Source organism: Parasteatoda tepidariorum, chromosome 7, assembly GCF_982258835.1.
Source record: "Parasteatoda tepidariorum strain Cologne lab strain chromosome 7, Ptep-v5.0, whole genome shotgun sequence".
Taxonomy (NCBI): domain Eukaryota; kingdom Metazoa; phylum Arthropoda; class Arachnida; order Araneae; family Theridiidae; genus Parasteatoda; species Parasteatoda tepidariorum.
The window spans coordinates 87,160,153-87,178,562 of record NC_141761.1 but is presented as its reverse complement, the minus strand read 5'-3'; the positions used below and the strand labels follow the sequence as shown (position 1 = coordinate 87,178,562).

The 18,410-nt window shown below is 33.4% G+C and overlaps 1 protein-coding gene across 2 annotated transcripts in view; it reads left to right on the top strand.

The window, feature by feature from the left end:
• Positions 1-7,267: 7,267 nt before the first annotated feature.
• Positions 7,268-18,410, top strand: part of LOC107450544 (solute carrier family 2, facilitated glucose transporter member 12) — a 52,521-nt gene continuing 41,378 nt past the window's right edge. For both annotated transcript variants that reach the window (XM_043041244.3, XM_087168213.1), the window contains exon 1: positions 7,268-7,411. In XM_043041244.3, coding sequence (XP_042897178.2) covers positions 7,396-7,411 — 16 coding nt within the window. In that variant the 5' untranslated portion in view covers positions 7,268-7,395. The remainder of the gene's footprint in view (positions 7,412-18,410) is intronic.

Below are 18,410 nucleotides of genomic sequence, written 5' to 3'. Positions count from 1 at the left end.
AATGATTCTTCCATACTCTGTAAAGCATGGTAGAAGTAAAACTTCTTTACATATTCATTAGGATTACATTCCCTAGTAAATCTATGGGGGAACTGAATCTCATTGTATTATCAAAACAACCCAAATTTGAAAACAGTTCTGACAATATTCCACTTATGGAATTATTTCCTTACAAACTGGTTGTTTTACGCATAATAATTTTTAAGTATTGCAAGATTCGAAGGTAAACATTAACATACTTTAAAAAAAAAAAAAAAAAAAGAAAACATGAAAGTCAAATTTTATTTAGCTTGAACATTATGAGATAGCAGTCTTCCCAGGTTAAAATTCTTGCTGGTATTTGTTTGCTAGACAAGCATGAAATGCTATGTTAGGAGTTGTGTTTCAGTGCCATGGATGAACAATTATTATTTCGATAGTTGCATCATTTATTGCAGTTCTGTAATCATAAAGCTGTTTGTGTAATTCTCCTGTGGTTTAGAAAATAAATTTTCGGTGGTATATTTTCAGTAGAAGAATTTGATAAAAGATACCAGAAATACCGAAAGATCCTTCCCTACTACTACCAGAGCCTAACTAAGGCAGGAGCATACGGGGCAGTTGCCCTGGGACCCCACGTCAGAGGGGCCTCCAAATCGAATAGAAAGTTTATTTTACGTTTCCTTCTTTAATGCACTTTTTTAAAACAAAATTTCAGTATAGTGTAAAATCCGTCAGTTTTATGTTGACTTCTTCATTAATCTATCATATGAACACAAAAAACTCTATATCTCGTAAATTCATGGCTTTCTTGAGCAGAATTCTACGAAGTTTTCGCAATTACGATGTGCAAATTTGACCAATCAAACGCCTTTATTTTTACGTATTGCAAAATGCAATATGTTTACAAAAAAATACGGGCTTTTGATTGGCTTAACTGAGCCATCGTAATTGCGAAAATTTAGCTGAATTCCGCCCTAAAGTCAGCAAGGATAAGAATTTTTCGTAGCTAGCAGCAGTGCGAGAGTGTGGATAATGTCCTAGTCACAAGAAGCATATCAACTATTCAATATGGATCGTCCATCGAAGCAGGCGTGTTCAAAACAAAATGGGAGTTTCTGTCGAGATAGGCATGTTTACATCACGTCCGGGTCACTATGTCATTTTAAATTACAAAATACAAATGATTTCATTCCCCCTTTGTCACAACTGTTCTGAACTTTTTCTCAGAAGCTAATCGACCGATTTTGTCTGAAAGCTTTGAATGTTCGTTAATAACCATAAATTTTATCTTACATTAAAATTGGTTCAAATATTATACTTGAACTTTACAAAAACCTTCATTTCAAAGAGTTTCTTTATTTTAGAAATGAATCTACCACTACAAAAATAAAATTCCACTTTACTAGTACATAAGACATTCAATTCTGTGGTGGCGAGAGAGGAGACGCTCAAGACGTGATCGAGTAAAGATGTGTTTCCCCTGCTCCGTAATTATGCCTTACAACAGAACCGCTCGCGGCGGAAAGGTGTTACCGCCTAGCCGACCATAATCTAAACCGGCCGACTCGGATGGAGAATACATCGATGTTTTTGAGTACCCGTCATTTGAGGTAGTCATTGCAGCTAGTAAGATTCCTCGGAGATACATACCAGATAACCATCCCGATACTGTAGGCTTCTACATGCAATTTAGTTTGGAAGAGGTGAACTCTACAAAAGACTTATTCACTGAATTTCTTAAATCATGTGAATATGGTAATATTTACAACGAATTTAAAAGAATACTATGTGTCATTTGAGTTGCCAGTAGATACTATCACGAACTCCGAAAGGACTATCCATTGCCTGAACAGAAGGAAAAAGAGGAACCCGAGACAACTCAAGATATCATCACTCGAGTCCCAGAGCCCAATCCCACCCCAGTGACAGATAAAATGGAACTTAGTGCCGTGGGCACTGCCTCCGATACTGAAAACACCACAGAACCTCCAGCTAAAAAGAGGAAAAAGAAGAAGAAAGCCAAAGTCAAGCCTATCGAGTCTACTCTCACGATCCAAGGCAACTGCTCTCCTTCAGATTTCTCTACCCAGCCGGAGACCAAGACTACTACTCCATCGGAAACGATGCAAACCGGTCAAGGCCCAGCTCCCGCCATCCCAGCGGACCCAGTACCGGCAGAGCCTGAGGTGAATGCCGCTTCGGCAGAAACCACAGCTACTCCCACCACAACTATGGACACTTTTCCTAAAAAACTGAAAACTCTCATCAGAGGACTGAAATCAGATACGGAAATTCCAGTCTTGGAAAAAGATCTCAAAAATTTTGAACTTCTACCAGAGAAGATAGTACAGCTTAAAAGAAGGAGTGGCCAGGAGCTTAGGCCCCTCCCAATTTTTCTGGTCATCCAATCGGACAACAGTGCTTCTAGAAATATTTTTAACATCAGCTCAGTTCTGGAGAAGCCACAGTCAGAGTTGAACGCTTCAGAGGAGGAAAATACCAGATCCAGTGCTACCGATGTCAACAATTTAGACATACGCAACGAAACTGCCCTGCAACCAATCCCGCCTGCATGAAATGCGTACCAGTGTACAAAGCCGAGGACAACCCCAGCCACCTGCGTCAACTGTAATGGTGAGCACCCAGCCTGTTTTACGGGCTGCGGTGCAAGACCCAGGAAAGCGCCGAAAGCAAGGAAGTCTCATCCCGTGAAAGCTATACCGACAACGCCACCAGATTTTTGCAGCTCTTCAAGGAGATGAAAGAACTTTTGAAGGACGAAGAGCTTATTAAGCTTCTACGTTCCCTACTTCCAGAGTCCCATAACTGAATGGGGACTCACTCTCTCCCAGGATTTTCTCTATCCTGACGTCACAGTTCACCGCTGTGATATACTTTTTTTATCCCATTTCTTATAGGAAACATGACTAACAGTTTACGACCTACTAGAATCGACGAATCAGTTGGTGGGACTTCGGGCCAAATACTGAGTTCCTACTGATATCAAACATTCTGTGGTGGAGTATCTTTTCATAGGTTAACTACTCACTCCCCACAAACGCTGTTTTGAGAATTACTTCCAAAGTAATGTTTCACAACATGAATAGCAGTGTCGGAAAAACTACATTTTCTTTGTAGTTAACTAAAATTACTTTATTACAATTATAGTTAACAACTTTTTTTTTTTAATGTATCATATATAGAGACGTCTCTATTTACATATAGTATTGGTGTAAAAAATTTCGATGCTGTAAAAATAATTATATGTCTGTCCAATCCTCTGAAATAAACAGACTAGATTTATTGAATCGTTGGGCAGTCTTTTTTTTCTGTCGAGTTTACGACTAGAGATATCCACAATCTTGAACCCAATTGAGATGACAAGTATTGGGAGAGCCTTCGTGGAAGAATTTTTGATGGAACTAACCGGAGGCTTTACACGGAGAGCACATGGGACTCTCTACCATGATCCGTCTACCACTGTGGATATTTTGTATCGGCACTGTGGTCAGCCAGAATTCATATAGACCAGACTTCGCTGAGTTTTGAACTGGGTTCACCTCATTGGAATGGCGAACACTCAGACTGACGAAGAATGTGATCACAACACTTTAAATAGATATTTCAATCATTGATCATCAATTTTTATATCTTTTTTCCTATTCGGTGTCTTATACAGGGTGATTCTAAAAAGATGGGCAAAACTTTAGTAAGTAATAGTACACACCCAAGCAAACAATTTTTATCATAGAATGCATGGTCGAAAACAAAACGCAAAACCGCTAGAGGGCGTCAAAGTTTATGTTCTTATATGAGGCAAAAACACACAAAGAACGATGAAGTTAAGTTATAAAAGCAAAATTTAATGGCATGTGATTACAATAAGTGTTCAAAACAGTGGCCGGCAGCGGCTATGCACGCAGTACAACGGCGAAGAAAAGATAGGCGAACATTTTGAAACACACCATCACGAACTTACCCTGCAGCGGCCGAAAGCTTGGCGACAAGTTCTTCTGCAGATTCAATGGGAGTCTCATACATAAGAGCCTTCAGCTGTCCCCACAAAAAGCCAATTATTTTTTAAATATTTTTTGACATTATAGCACTCGAATCAGCAGCTTTTATGTATGAATCGTGACAAAAAATTTGCATACGAGCTGTTCTTGTTCCCATAATATGCAAATAACAACTCACAGCGCAGTAACTCGCAACGGGAATAGAGCTTTCACGCTTGCATCAACAACTTTCCAAATGCGCCAGCACCTTTGCGCTTTGCTTTCGACCATGCATTGTTTGATAAAAGTTAAAAATTGTTTGCTTGGCTGTGTACTATCACCTCCTAAAATTTTGCCCATCTTTTTAGAATCACCCTGTATAATTGACTAAGAAAACATATCAAAAAAAATTTTTTTAAGAACACGTAGCTTAAAATTCACCTTCAATGCTAAATCTTCTAGATAAATTTTTACTTTATGTTTTTCTCCCTTTTAATTTTAAAATATTTCTTAACTATCGTTAAGAGCCGCGATGGCTCTGGGGATAGAGTCTTCCAATGAGGTCAACCGGTTTCGAGCCCCGGCAATGACTGGTCGATACGCATCCGGCTTTCACCGACCACAGTGCTGACGTGAAATATCCTCAGTGGTAGACGGATCAGAGGTTAGAGTCCCTTTGTCGTCAGGCTAACCATGGGAGGTTCTCGTGGTCTTCCTCCCCATGTAACGCCAATACGGGCTAATTCCACCAAAAAGTCCTCCAAGAAGGCTTTCTTTCAATGAAGGAGCTTCCTTGTCTTCTGGATTGAGTTCAAAATTACAAGGAGTTGAACATTAGTAATCGTAAACCCAAAACAGCTGTTCAACGACGGTTCAAAAATAGAAATCGTTAAATTTCCTGGAGAAATTAAAATATTTCTTCTTGCCAGTGCTGCCCAACGAGTTTTAATCGGAGTCCATCAGAGGTTTATTATGGGAAGTCATTTCTTGGACTGAAATTATTTTTCTGTTTATAGAAAACTACTGGTTTGCTAATCAATCATATTTGGTTTCTTGAAGTATTCAACATTTTAATTCAAAGACTTTTCATTGATGCAGAAACACACTTTTTCAGTTCCCTCGTTTTTTAATGAAGATCGGCATTAAAACCCGAATAATGGGAAAAAACTCGTTTAAATATACAGGGTGTCCGAAAAACATTAAAATGGTCAAGTTATACAAGAAATAAACATCGTATTAGGAAACAAATGAATGAAATAATAATACTAAACCCCATACCTCACCTCAAGATTATTATTTCCCCCCGTTTTTTATTGCTGGTTGTTCAACAAAAAAAAAAGTATTCCTCTATGAACTACGGGTTTTTGCAATTAGGTCAAAAAATGTTGCTGTCATCGATAAAAATAGAACTGGGCTACAAATTGTTTAAAATCTCTATAAGCACCCGTTACTCGATGAAAATATTCAAAATGTTTAATTATTATAGGAATTATTTTGAAAGCAATACTGAGCTCGAGTCCTTCGGTAGTCCTCAGCGGTGGAGCAGGGATTATAGTGTTAAATACGGCTGTCAAGTTCAGTCAAATTTACGATAGAAATGTATACTTTAAAGGGGTTAGGGATCACTAAATATACATTTTGATAATATTTCTCGAGTTATTCCATGCTTTACGGATATTATATTCCTAGTATATATTTTACAGAAAAATACATTTTAGAAAGATTGAGAATAAAAGGGTTGCTTTACTAGATAAGAAGAATGGTGCCTGATTATTTTTATAACTTCTATAGGTTTCCAAAAATGTAAATCAATAAAATGATGTTTTTGAGTCAATAAAAAGATGTCATTCTTGACTGTCTTTAGATTTTCTTAATTTAACTTTATTACAACTTAAACTAATGAAAATCGATTTGGATGATGCTAAAAAAATTTTTTTAAACGTAAAGAATGACTCCAAAAAGATATTTCTCAAAAATCTATAAACCGACAAATATTCGATGTGAGCAGAGTTGTATAGATGTCTCTGGTCAAATTATTAGACGCACTATAAGATTCTATGTAAAATCGTAATTATCAGGTACTATAAACTTTTATTGTTTTTACGGAGCTGAAACTGGTTTGCACTTATTTACGTTTGTCTATCACTTGGTTAACATCTATATTATATAAAACGCTAATACGTATGTATCAATAAAACCGATGATATTTCTTTTCTCGCGTTGGCAACAGTTTTCATTTTTAATTGATGGGCTTCAGCGCGCAAGAGCACGTAGTGAGCATCATATGGCTAATCTACATTATATAAAACGCTAATACGTTTTAATCGATAGGCTTCGGCGCGCAAGAGCACGCAGTGAGCATCATATGTCTAATCGGGTGAATTCTCACCGAATTATCAAAAAAATTCTCACAAAATTATCTTCTTCGAAGCCGATGCTTTACATCCCAGTACTATTTCATATTGTTTTACAACACATGGTTTTAGCCCTCTGGTGGGAAAGACTTTAAAACAAAACTTACAACAGTTACTTTTCTCAACAACTGAAATTTAGAATAGTGTGATTAAGAAAAATATGATAACTGTTTGCAATTTCAAATTAATATTGAAATGTATAGGTTTAGAATTTTCTACAGTGAAAAGTTTTCGGAACTTCAGTGTTCAAAAAAGTATACAAAAGCTAGACGTTAAGAACGTATCCAATGAGCGAGCAAAGCGAGCATCGGATTGCAAAGTTCCGGGGTTGGCGAGGGCCAGCGAGCTGTGCGAAGCCTCCTAGTTGTTATGAAATATGTTAAAAATAAATACAGATGGGAATTATATAAAAATTCTCCCGAATAAAAGCCCGTTACATGAATATTTAAATATAAAAATATCGCGCAAAACATGTCATTATTAAAACACTACGGTGCGTCTATTAATTTGGTCTAATTATTTTAATACACTAATATAATGCCGGATATAAAAAACATTCTATATTTATAAAATATATCGTCTAATTTATGCAATCGTCAAATTTATATCATATATCGTCTAATTTAACCAATTGATACACGAACGGAAACAAACGCAAACCGGTTTCAGTGGCGTAAAAACAATAGTTTTATAGTATCACCCGATAATTAAGATTTTACATAGAATCTTATAATGCCTCTAATAATTTGGCCCGGGAGTGTAATTTTATTAGAAAAAAGAATGAAAAATTGTGATCCTCCATTCGTTTATTATTGAAAATGAAAGGATTAAAAGTATAATTTTCTCTTCCTGTCTCGAAAAGAAGTAAGATTTCCATAATTGTTGAGTAAAAATTAAATGCTTTATCATTGTATGCTTTATCAGCGTCGTAAATCGTTTGTGTTATTTACTCAAGAAAAGATAGAGACGAAAGCTGTGTACATACACCATGTCTAGAAGAAAACATGCCCGACCAACAAAGTAAGACTTTCTCTCATTTTTCTTAATGCCTTCATAAATTAATCTCTACCTATTTAGTAGACACATAATATATTAAAAGAACATTAAAATTTCTAATAAGAGTTTTAATTTATTTTAAATTTGTTAATTTACAACTGGCTGTCCTCTTAAGATATAATATTCTAAATAAAACATATTATTTGTTTAAGAAACGATTTTTAATGAATTCTATTTTAAATCATCATTTTGGTAGTTTTTGAAATTTTTTTCACTTAGCAAAATTCGCTGGTCAAGTAGGATTTCCTTTTCTCGTATTTTTTCCCTAAAATATTCGGAACATTTAAAAGCAATATACCTTATTTACCGCTTTTAGAATAAAAAATATATTAATATTTTGTTAAGTTTAACAAGACTCGAAAAATCTTTTGACATCACGTGTTAGTTTACAGAGTACATTCCCGAACAATTTGCAAAAATATTCTACCAAATAATGTAACACTTTTATTTTAAGTATAGTTTGTCTAGGGGAAGAACTCCCCCTATGGAAACAGGAATAGCACGCACCTCGCCTGTCCTAATAGCGATCCCCTACAGTTAGTTATACCACCAGACATTTCAGTTGCTTTTCATTCCTATCTTTGGAGACATGTGTTTCCATATTTGAGGATTGGATCTTTCAAAATCTTTATTATGAGTCTATGGAGATGATAACTAGCGACAATCCCCAGCATAATAATATCGGTGATAGAATTTGATGTACTAGTTGATTTATTGCTGTTTTCTGAGAAGAGCTGTATTATGTTCACGGTTAGGGTCTCTCCTATCTTGCCTTTAGCAGTCGAGTGTATGCGTTGTGTGTGAACGAGACTGAGTAGCAACACCGCGAGGAGGTGGATAATGTCGCAACCACAAGTAACAAGTCAATTGTTCAATGTGGGTCATCCATCGAAATAGGTGTGCTCAAATCGTAGTGGGAGTTTCGGTCAATTTTGGCGCGTTCACATTACGTCCGGGTCACCAATGTGGGAATGATAATTAACGACAGTGTCAGCCTTCGTATATGAAAAGGTACCCCGCCATAGAATCGAGTTAACGTGTCTTATATACTAGTGAATTGGAATTACATTTTTGTAGTGGTAGATATACTACAGTACAAGTCCTTTAAGGCTACAGTGGACTCCCAAAATCGTGAAAATCTCTCGAAAAATCTATTTTCTAATTTTGACCATTTTATATTAATTAAATGATATAAAAAAGCGTTAAAACCATAAGAATTTGTAAAAAATTTGACAGTATTAGTGTTATTTTGCTTTTTATTACAAAAACTTGTTATTGTGAGTGTTTTATGTAGTGTTTCTGAAAACAAAAATTTTGCATCGAACTGGAAATTGAAATAGTTCCATGCGTTGTAATTTTGATGACTATTCCATGAAACCTTTTTGACACACTCTCTAGACTTGTTAAGAAAAAATTTCAAAATAAGGTGCCACAGCATATTTTATAGTCATCTCAATGTTACGTTGATAGAGGGACGATTTTCATGTTGTTGCCGAAACTTGCTTTTTCTACTCCGTAAGGAAATTAGTACAAAAATGAGTAAATTCTTTCCCTACAATTTGAAGAGTAAATTAACAAATAATCTTTAGATTTACGAAAAAATTTAGCGCGAGGAGCTTATTCAAACTTCAGAATAAATTGAAAATTTTTTTAAAAAAAATTAAATTTTTCATGTTTTAGAATGTATGAAATTATTATTTTTTTTATGTTCTCTCTCTAAATATAAGCAAGTTACAGCATTATTTTTTAAGAAAGAGTCCACTGTAGACCTAAATCCACCGAAAAAGATGTCTACTAAAAATAAGCCTTCTATGAGATACCTGTGTTTGATCTATGTCTTTTTCATATATAAAATGCAGGACCCATTTAGATTCAATGTACGCAGAAGGCTTTGATAAAATTATCACTCATTTTGCATACAATGAAATGTTTTCAAATGAAATGTTCTTCGAAAGCTCTTATTCATGACTGTTCGAATAAATTTTCTCTATCAATACTTCTTTATGAATAAGAGTTTTTTGAAAACAATTTTTTCATACTTTTCCAACACTGAATGACTATAAAAATGTACAAAAATTACAAAACTATTCATTGATTTTTAACTATTTTAATTTGCCAAAAAGGGGAATTTAATTTACAAGAGATGTTATAAATATTTATAAACGCATTCATTTCAGTTTGATGGTGTTCAAAATTAAAACATCTTATTATTTTTCAAGATACTCGATTTTCTCCAAAGAACACCCTTCTTAATTAGTTTACTTCAAGTAGACATCTAGTATCACTACAAGAATACCAACCTTTTCATAGATGAAGGTTGACAATGTCGATAGCTAATATCCCCCACATTGGTGACCTTCGGACGTGATGTTAACTCACCTACTTTGTCTGAAACTCCTACTTTGATTTAAACACGACTACTTCGATGGATGGTCCACATTGAAAAGTTGATTTGCTACTGCGACATTATCCTCATGCTGTTGCTACTCAGTCTCGATCACACACATCGTTGACTCAACCACTAATGGCAACCTTGAACAGCCCGGTGATGTGAATACAGCACACAAAACAGCAATGAATCAACTAGTGGTATCCATTCATCGAAATCTATACTTCTGGTGGGGGATGCCACTACAAAAATGCAATTCACTGGTATATAAGACACTCTTTTCATAGGTTGTCGATGCGCAAAGTGTTCCGTAAATACCGTTTTAAAATATGAATTGCATCTAAAAATAAAATCTTTCCATTGTTGACGGAAGAAACATTACTGAGTTAGATATTACAGGGACATCGCTAAAATAAGGTATTTATTTCATTACAACTTTCAACTAGTTCAAATAGATGCTTTCGCGAATCACATTGGAGGTATTAATAATATATGAATGTATTAATGAAGAATACTACTAAATTTGAATATTAACGAATTTTGTAGTTTTTGACATGATATGGGCCGTGTTTCTTACGATTCAAATATTAAATTTACTAGTTTAAAAAAAACTACTTTAAAATGTAACCATTTCCAAGGTGTCACATGCTTTTTTTCATATACCCTGTTTTTTAACAAAGCCTCCTGTATTTTTTGACTGCTCAAATTTCTCCGCATTTGTTAAATAAATTTTTTAAAAAACAATTTGGTGATAAAATATCCACTGATGGCAAAAATACTTCTTTTACTCCTCAACAGATGGCTCAAGGCATTTACCTTCCAAAAAGGTGAATTGGGTTCGAATCCCAGCGATGGCTGGTCGATGCGAATTCCGGCTTGCACCGACCACAGTGCTGACGTATATTATCCTCAATGGTAGACGGATTATGAGTTAGAATCCCCCTGCCGCCAGGTTAACCGAGGGAGATTTTCATGGCTTTCCTATGTAACGCAAATGCAGGTTAGTTCCCCCGAAAAGTCCTCTACGAAGGCAAATTTCTCCCAATACTTGGTCCAGGCGTTCCCTTGTCTTCTGGATTGGGTTCAAAATTGAAAGGATAAGGAGCTGAACATTAATAGTCGTAAACCCAAAAATTGGGTCAGCTGTTCAACGATGGTTATAAAATAAAATAGTCTAAGTTATTATAAATGATTTAAAAAAATCTTCTTTAGATTAAGATTTATATGCATATTTTTTACTTCGCTAAATGTATGTTTTTATATTATTTCCAATTTTCTCTTTTTGACTTACATCATTATGCATCGAAACTTTACTTGTAGCCTAAAAATGCCTTTAATAAAATCTCCGTTATTTTATTCTCCAATGTTGGCAGGTATTTTTAAAAGACCTGTTTATTTACAAATAATACAATGTATGTTTTTTTCAAGATTTATTCATTGTATTAACATACAATGAAATCAGCAATTAGGACCCTTTAAGTAAATAAATAAAGTGTCTCGTGTAATGTTCACAGTCCCATCCTTTATATACATTCTATTCATTTCATTTTTTGCACGTCTTCTTAAATATGGTTCTACAGGAACAAAAAAACATTATTCTTGTTCGCATTTTGACACGCAAATTTTGTATATATTTTTATTGCCGTGATTTTGTTCATATAGAATAGCTTTTTTTGCAGCCCTGGTAGGATATTATCTAACAATTGGCAATATAATACTGCCGTGCTCATGAATCCTATCTTCTAATAGTAAAGCTAATATTATATGACATTAAATACTGTTCAATCTAACATTCGAACGTTTAAAATAATCATCTATTTCATTACTTTTGGTCAAGTGCCACTTTTTTGTGAAAGGGCATCCCATATTATCATAAAACTATCGTTTTACTACTTCACAGCAAATACAGAAAATGAAGTAAAATTATATCGCCGAATTATTCTACTACAATCCAAATCTTCCTCTTGCTTATTCCAAAAAAGAAAAAGCAACGCAAGATAATATTAGAAAATATGTTTTTGGATAATTAATAAAAATTTTGCCTTTAAACAAGTTAGCTTTTAAATTTCTATTTAATAAATTTATTATTGATTTTATTAGAGTCTCAAGACATATAACTACATTTATTTATGTTTTTTTGATTTATATCCGTCAGTGAACAGCCGACCCAATTTTAGGTTTACGACTACTAATGTTCAACTTCGTAGCCTCGCAATTTTGAACCAATCCAGAAGACAAGGAAACTCCCGAATCAGTACCCCCAGATTTGTTATGGGAACATGGAGGACTTTGTAACTCGACAGATTTAACTTACATCAATCACTATTTATTACACGGTCCGGTGGTGATGGGACCCACGATAACTAGGACATGGGTCCAGTGCCCTGCCAACCAGGCTGCCCCTGGGGTTTTTATAAGATGTGATGAGCTTAAATACAGTATTTTCTTTCGTTACAAATGTATAATGTAAATAACTATTTCTTTTAATTATTCAATTCGTACAATTTTGTGATAATTTCTATTAGAGTCGTGGAAAGAAAATTTACAAAAATGCAATAAGCACAATGAAATCCTTAGTCGAAGTTACGTAAATGCCACGGAATACGTAACGATGTGGACCAATAGCGCGCCACTTTGAAATTTAATTGCTCGTCTCACTGATAGGGCGAAACTGATAAAGTTATTCAAAACAAAACTCTTTTCAAGGTTGTTTCTGAGTTGTAAAATAATTTTTCTGTTTTTACTATTTCATTCATGAATGACGTAATTGTTAATTCATAAAGTTTTGCAACGTAACACTACCGATTCAACGTTACGTTTTTAATCTCATCAAGAGTTCGATGTCTGAAAAATAATACGATAAAAAGTTTTATTATAAATATCGAAATGTTTATGCAGAAATATTCAAATAAATTAAGGCGAATTGCATCCGCTTCAAAAAATAAAAATAATTAGTTACGATATTTATTTCCTATTTCATATCATTCTTTAAATTTTTTCTTTTTCATTACACTGCTAAAATTGTATTGTTTTAGAACATAATTTACAAAACTAAATGTTTCTTCCTTATGGTAGTACAAGATTTTCTAGGTGATGGTTAATCCATACCAGTTTTCATTGTATTTTTCAGAATTATACATTTTAATAGAATGATCTTTTATAAAAATCATCAATCATTAAGTCATCAAAATAATTTACAGTAGAATATTAAGAATATACATCTATACATTTACCTTTTTCTTTATCTTTCATTTCATACTTTAATTTGGTTGATTCGCATTTTCCACCATTGAAAGCATCTTTAGGGTTTAAATATTCTAAAACATCTCTTTTCCAAGTTTTAATATATTTTATAACATTTTTATCATTATTAAAATCACATTCCATCATCTTTATTAATTTGAATCCATTATTTTCTTATTAATTTTTTGTGTTTTATCATATAAATCTTTCATGCATACATTATTTTGAATATTGATTGTTGAATCTCAAAAACATTTTTTACATTCATGCTCGCCATTAAATTGATATACGGTGTTTTCCTCTTTTTTTTTTTGTCTAATTTTTTCTCCCCTCCCCCATTTAAAGCATATGTTGTACACTGGTTATCATAAATTAAGGAAAATTCACAAAAATCGCGATAACTCAAGAAATTACACATGGAATTTTATGAAACTTACCCACAATATACAACACATAGTAAGGTATTAAACAACATAAAAAGAAATTATCAGACATTAATAGTAGTATAGAAATTAGCACATGTATAAAATAAACAAATTGGAAGTATCGGTTTGCAATAGAAAAAGTACCTTTAATATGGAATATGATTGCCTCTAGAAGCAATACAGCACAAACAGCGATGTGTGATGCTTTCAATTATGCGGTCTATCAGTTCAATAGGAAGTGAGAGCCATTGCTCTTGTAAAGCAGTTGCAAGCGTGGCAAGGGTCTGAGGGGGCGGATTGATGGCAGATACACGCCTCCCTAGAGCATCCCAAACGTGCTCGATAGGATTCAAGTCCGGGGATCGAGCTGGCCACTCCATGCGAGTAATTGTTTCCTGTTGAAGATAATCATCAACAATGCGAGCTCTGTGTGGTCTTGCATTATCGTCCTGTAACAGGAAGCAATCACCAATTGCCCCGGCATATGGGCGCACATAAGCATCAAGGATGTTGTCTCGATAAACCTGAGCATTCACGGTTCCCCTTGGAAAGACATGGAGGTATGTGCGCCCTCCTAAGGATATGCCTCCCCAAACACAGACACTGCCTCTTCCGTATGCATCTCTTTCACGGATGTTTGATGGATGATAACGGGTCCCAGGTTCTCTCCATATCAAATAACGTCTACTGTCACTTTCTAGACTAAACCTGGACTCATCCGTAAAGAGAACAGGCCTCCATTGATCTGACGTCCAGTGGACATGTTGTCGGGCCCACTGCAAACGGTCTCTCCTATGGCGTGATGTGAGCGGCACGCAAATGGCTGGTCGTCTCGCATACAGACCACCTTCGTGGAGCCTTCTGCGCACAGTTGACGTTGACACCAACCTTCCGGTGGCTGCAGCAAGAGAGGATCTAAGATGTGTCGGAGTAGCGGTTCTATTCCTGCGTGCACTTAATGTCAAATATCGGTCATCGGCACTGGTCGTAACAGTTGGCCGTCCTTGACTGAACCTCCTAGATGCCGAATCTGTGGTTTGAAATTGCCTCCAAAGTCTATGAACCACAGATGGACTCACATTTAGCCATCTGGCCACTTCTGATTGACTCTGCCCTGCCTCTAGTCTCCCGATGGCTCTCCATCGTAGTTCTTCAGGCAAATGATGCCTAGAGGTCATTATTACGAATTGGCTATCTCAGATTTTCAATGTCGCAATCACAGTAAAATTTGTGTGCTTTCTCTCAAATTTGGACTTTTATGCTCCAGGCAGATGACGTAAGCCGAGTGCAGCGCCACTAATTTGCATATTGCAATTTTACTCAGCTACTCTTAGTGGACAACATATGCAAATTTTGCACGGTTTGGCTTACTTTTGAAAGAGTTATCGCTATTTTTGTGATTTTTCCTTAATTTATGATAACCAGTGTATTATTTAAACAAATAATCGAACAAAGCTTTTTTACTTTATTGAGCTTTTTGAATAATAATATCTCCATCAATAGCTATTGTTCCAAGAAATTTACGTCGATAAATAACCATACATATAGTCCCTAGCCAAATTATTAGACGCACTATAACATTCTACGTAAAATCTTAATTATCAGATGATACTATGAGGTGAACCGGGTCCAATGAGGTGAACCGGGTTCGAATCCCAGCGATGGCTGGTCGATACGAACTCCGCTTCCGGCTTGCACTGATCACAGTGCTGACATAAAATATCCTCAGTGATAGACGGATCATGAGTTTAAGTCCCCTTGCCGTCAGGCTAACTGTGGGAGGTTCTCGTGGTCTTTCTCTCCATCTAACAGAAATTCTGGTTAGTTCCATCAAAAAAAGTCCTCCGCGAATGCAAATTTCTCCCAATACTTAATCCAGGAGTCTCCTGGTCTTCTGGATTGGGTTCAAAATTACAAGGCTACGGAGTAGAACTTTAGTGGAACCAAAAAATTGGGTCGACTGTTCAACGAGGGTTATATAATATAAAATAAGATAATAATTCTATATAAATCAATTTGTTTCCTTGATAAATTGTGAACGCTTTAATCTTATTGTTATAACAATATTTAGTTAGAAATTGAAAATCTTTGCCAAGATGAACTGTGTAGCCCATATGAATGAAATAACCAAATAAAAAATTCATTTTCATTACTAAATATACCTTTGTTTTGCAATCCTGACTTATAACCAAATTGATTGTTTCTTGATTAGTCTTGATTCTTAGATTTCTATCATTTTTAACAGTTATTTATAAAACAGTTATTTATAAAATTAATGGATTATTTTTACAAGCATCACACTTTCTTTTCTATTACAAACATGTCTTTTTGCTGTCATAAAACATTTATAATCAATCATTACCCGTTTTTTTACAACTGATTTCTCCGCATTTATGTTTTTCAGTAGTTTTTCTACTTATGTTACCTTTACATTTTGAACACACACACTTTTCTTTTCTTTATCTGGCATATTCTAAGCATTTTTTAGCTTTAAATTGCCTAAAGCATTTCTTACAAAACACCTTCAGAATCGGAATTTTTTACAAAATATTTATCGCATTTTAATAAACATTTATGCAGATTTGATCTAAAATCTTTGATAGTAGTTATAACATCAAAATGATTCAAATTTTTCAATATGTAAATGCAAGCAGATTTATTGATACCCCTATATATTCTTGCATTAAAATTTTATCTACCCAATATGTTAATTTGAATATCTCTAGTAATGGGCAATAATAATAGATAGATAATAATAATCTAAAAATTTAGCAATGGATAATATAGCAGATAAGATAAAATATAATAGATAGAAATAGTATAATATGTAATAAATAATAATAATCTAAAAAATACTTTTTAGTAGTTATAACATAACAATTATTTCAATTTTTCAATAAGTAAATACAGCTAGGTTTATTAGTGCCACTATATATTATTTCATTAAAATTTTCTCTGCACAATATATTAATTTAAATATCTAAAAAATTTTCTAACTTCTTCACTTGTTCTAATTTACAAATTTCTAAAGGAATATCACACTCATGTAATTTCTCTACCAATGTTTTTCGTAATTTTCTGCTATCCTTGATACTTTTTAAATCATTTTTCGTCAATTTTTTTTAATAATTTAATTTATCACTTAACAAATCAGATTTTGAAAGGGATTATTATAGATCTAGCTAAGCATATATTATCGTCATTTTTGATTTGAATAATGTTTTTTTGAAACTGTTTCATAATTACTATTTTTAGATGCTTACCTCCTTTTGCCAATTTTATGACATTAAAAACAAACTTTATATTCTATATTATTCCTTAATATTTCTAAATAATCTTCAAAAGCTTCTTTTGTGGACATAAAAAGGTTTATTTAATAATGAGTTGTGTACAATAATGTCTTCTTTTCCAGCAATATTTCCAATGGCTTTAAGTATTTTGTAACATTGTTCCAATCAAAATTTATAATGCTTTCGATGCACCTTTTATTTTTTTTTTGATATATTGAAATTTTGTTTGAACCATTTCATAATCTGGAATAAAGAAATGTTCAAAATTTACTTGAATAATTTTTTTTTTAAATTTTATTTTTAAAACCATTATCATAGAATTTTTTATCAAAAGAATCAAATATTTCTTTCATTTCATTTAGCTTCATTGGTTCGCTTATAAATATTTTTTTCTTTCTCTCCTAAATAATTTGATACATCTAAATGTCATAAATCAACTAAAACTGGTTTATATTCATGTGTTGTTCTTACATATTTTGCTATTAGTTTAATCAAGTCAATTTCTTTTTACTTCCTTTTTTCACTTTCATATTCAATTCTTCCAAAAACTTCTAAGTTAAAAGACTGTTTTAAATTAAATACTCTCCATTTATAAGGGAAAATTCTTTTATATACCTTTATCCTCATAAAAATAAGCTTTTATGAAACAATTAAACTCCTTCAAAAACTTCTAAGTTCAATGACAGTTTTTGAATTGAATATTCTCCATTTATAAGGGAAAATACTTTTAAACACTTTCATCCTCATAAAAATAAACTTTTATGAAACAATTAAATTCTTTCAAAAACTTCTAAGTTCAATGACAGTTTTTGAATTAAATACTCTCCATTTATATGGGAAAATTCTTTTAAGCACTTCTATCCTCATAAAAATAAACTTTTATGAAACAATTGAATTCTTTCAAAAACTTCTAAGTTCAATGACAGTTTTTGAATTAAATTCTCTCCATTTATAAGGGGAAATTCTTTTAAACACTTTTATCCTCATAAAAATAAACTTTTATGAAACAAATTTAATATTAAGTGTTCTGTATGAAATTCACTTCTAAAATGCTTTTGTTTGTGCGTATATTGCTTACCACATACGCGATGAAATTTTGTATATTTTATACACAACTTATACAGATTTTGTAAAATGTTTTACCCTCTTAACGATAATAATTAATAGGCTTGTTTTGACGTGGCAGGTATACGAAAAAGGCTCTATTAGAGAATAATTTTATAAATATTCACAAAAATGTTCGCTAATAAATGGCAGACTTTAATAGACTCAGAAAAAACAACCAAATACAAAAGTTTTGAAACCTGGAATCTATGATCTGATATCATTGAGAAAAATAAATACTAAATTTGGTGATTGCGCAGTTGTACAATTAGAAGATGAAAATGAAAAACGAACGAACGAATATTTTCTTTAAAAAGAAATGGAGAACTTTCTGATAAAGCGACTCATAAAATTAATAGCGGTGCATATATATTTGATTATATAGATATGATTGAAGGAAAATATGAAAATACTTTAATGGATAGCATATGAAGCCACATATTTCTTTATTAATTCATTATATTTCAGTTATCGATTTAACCTCGTGAAACGAAAAAATGACTTAGTATCTT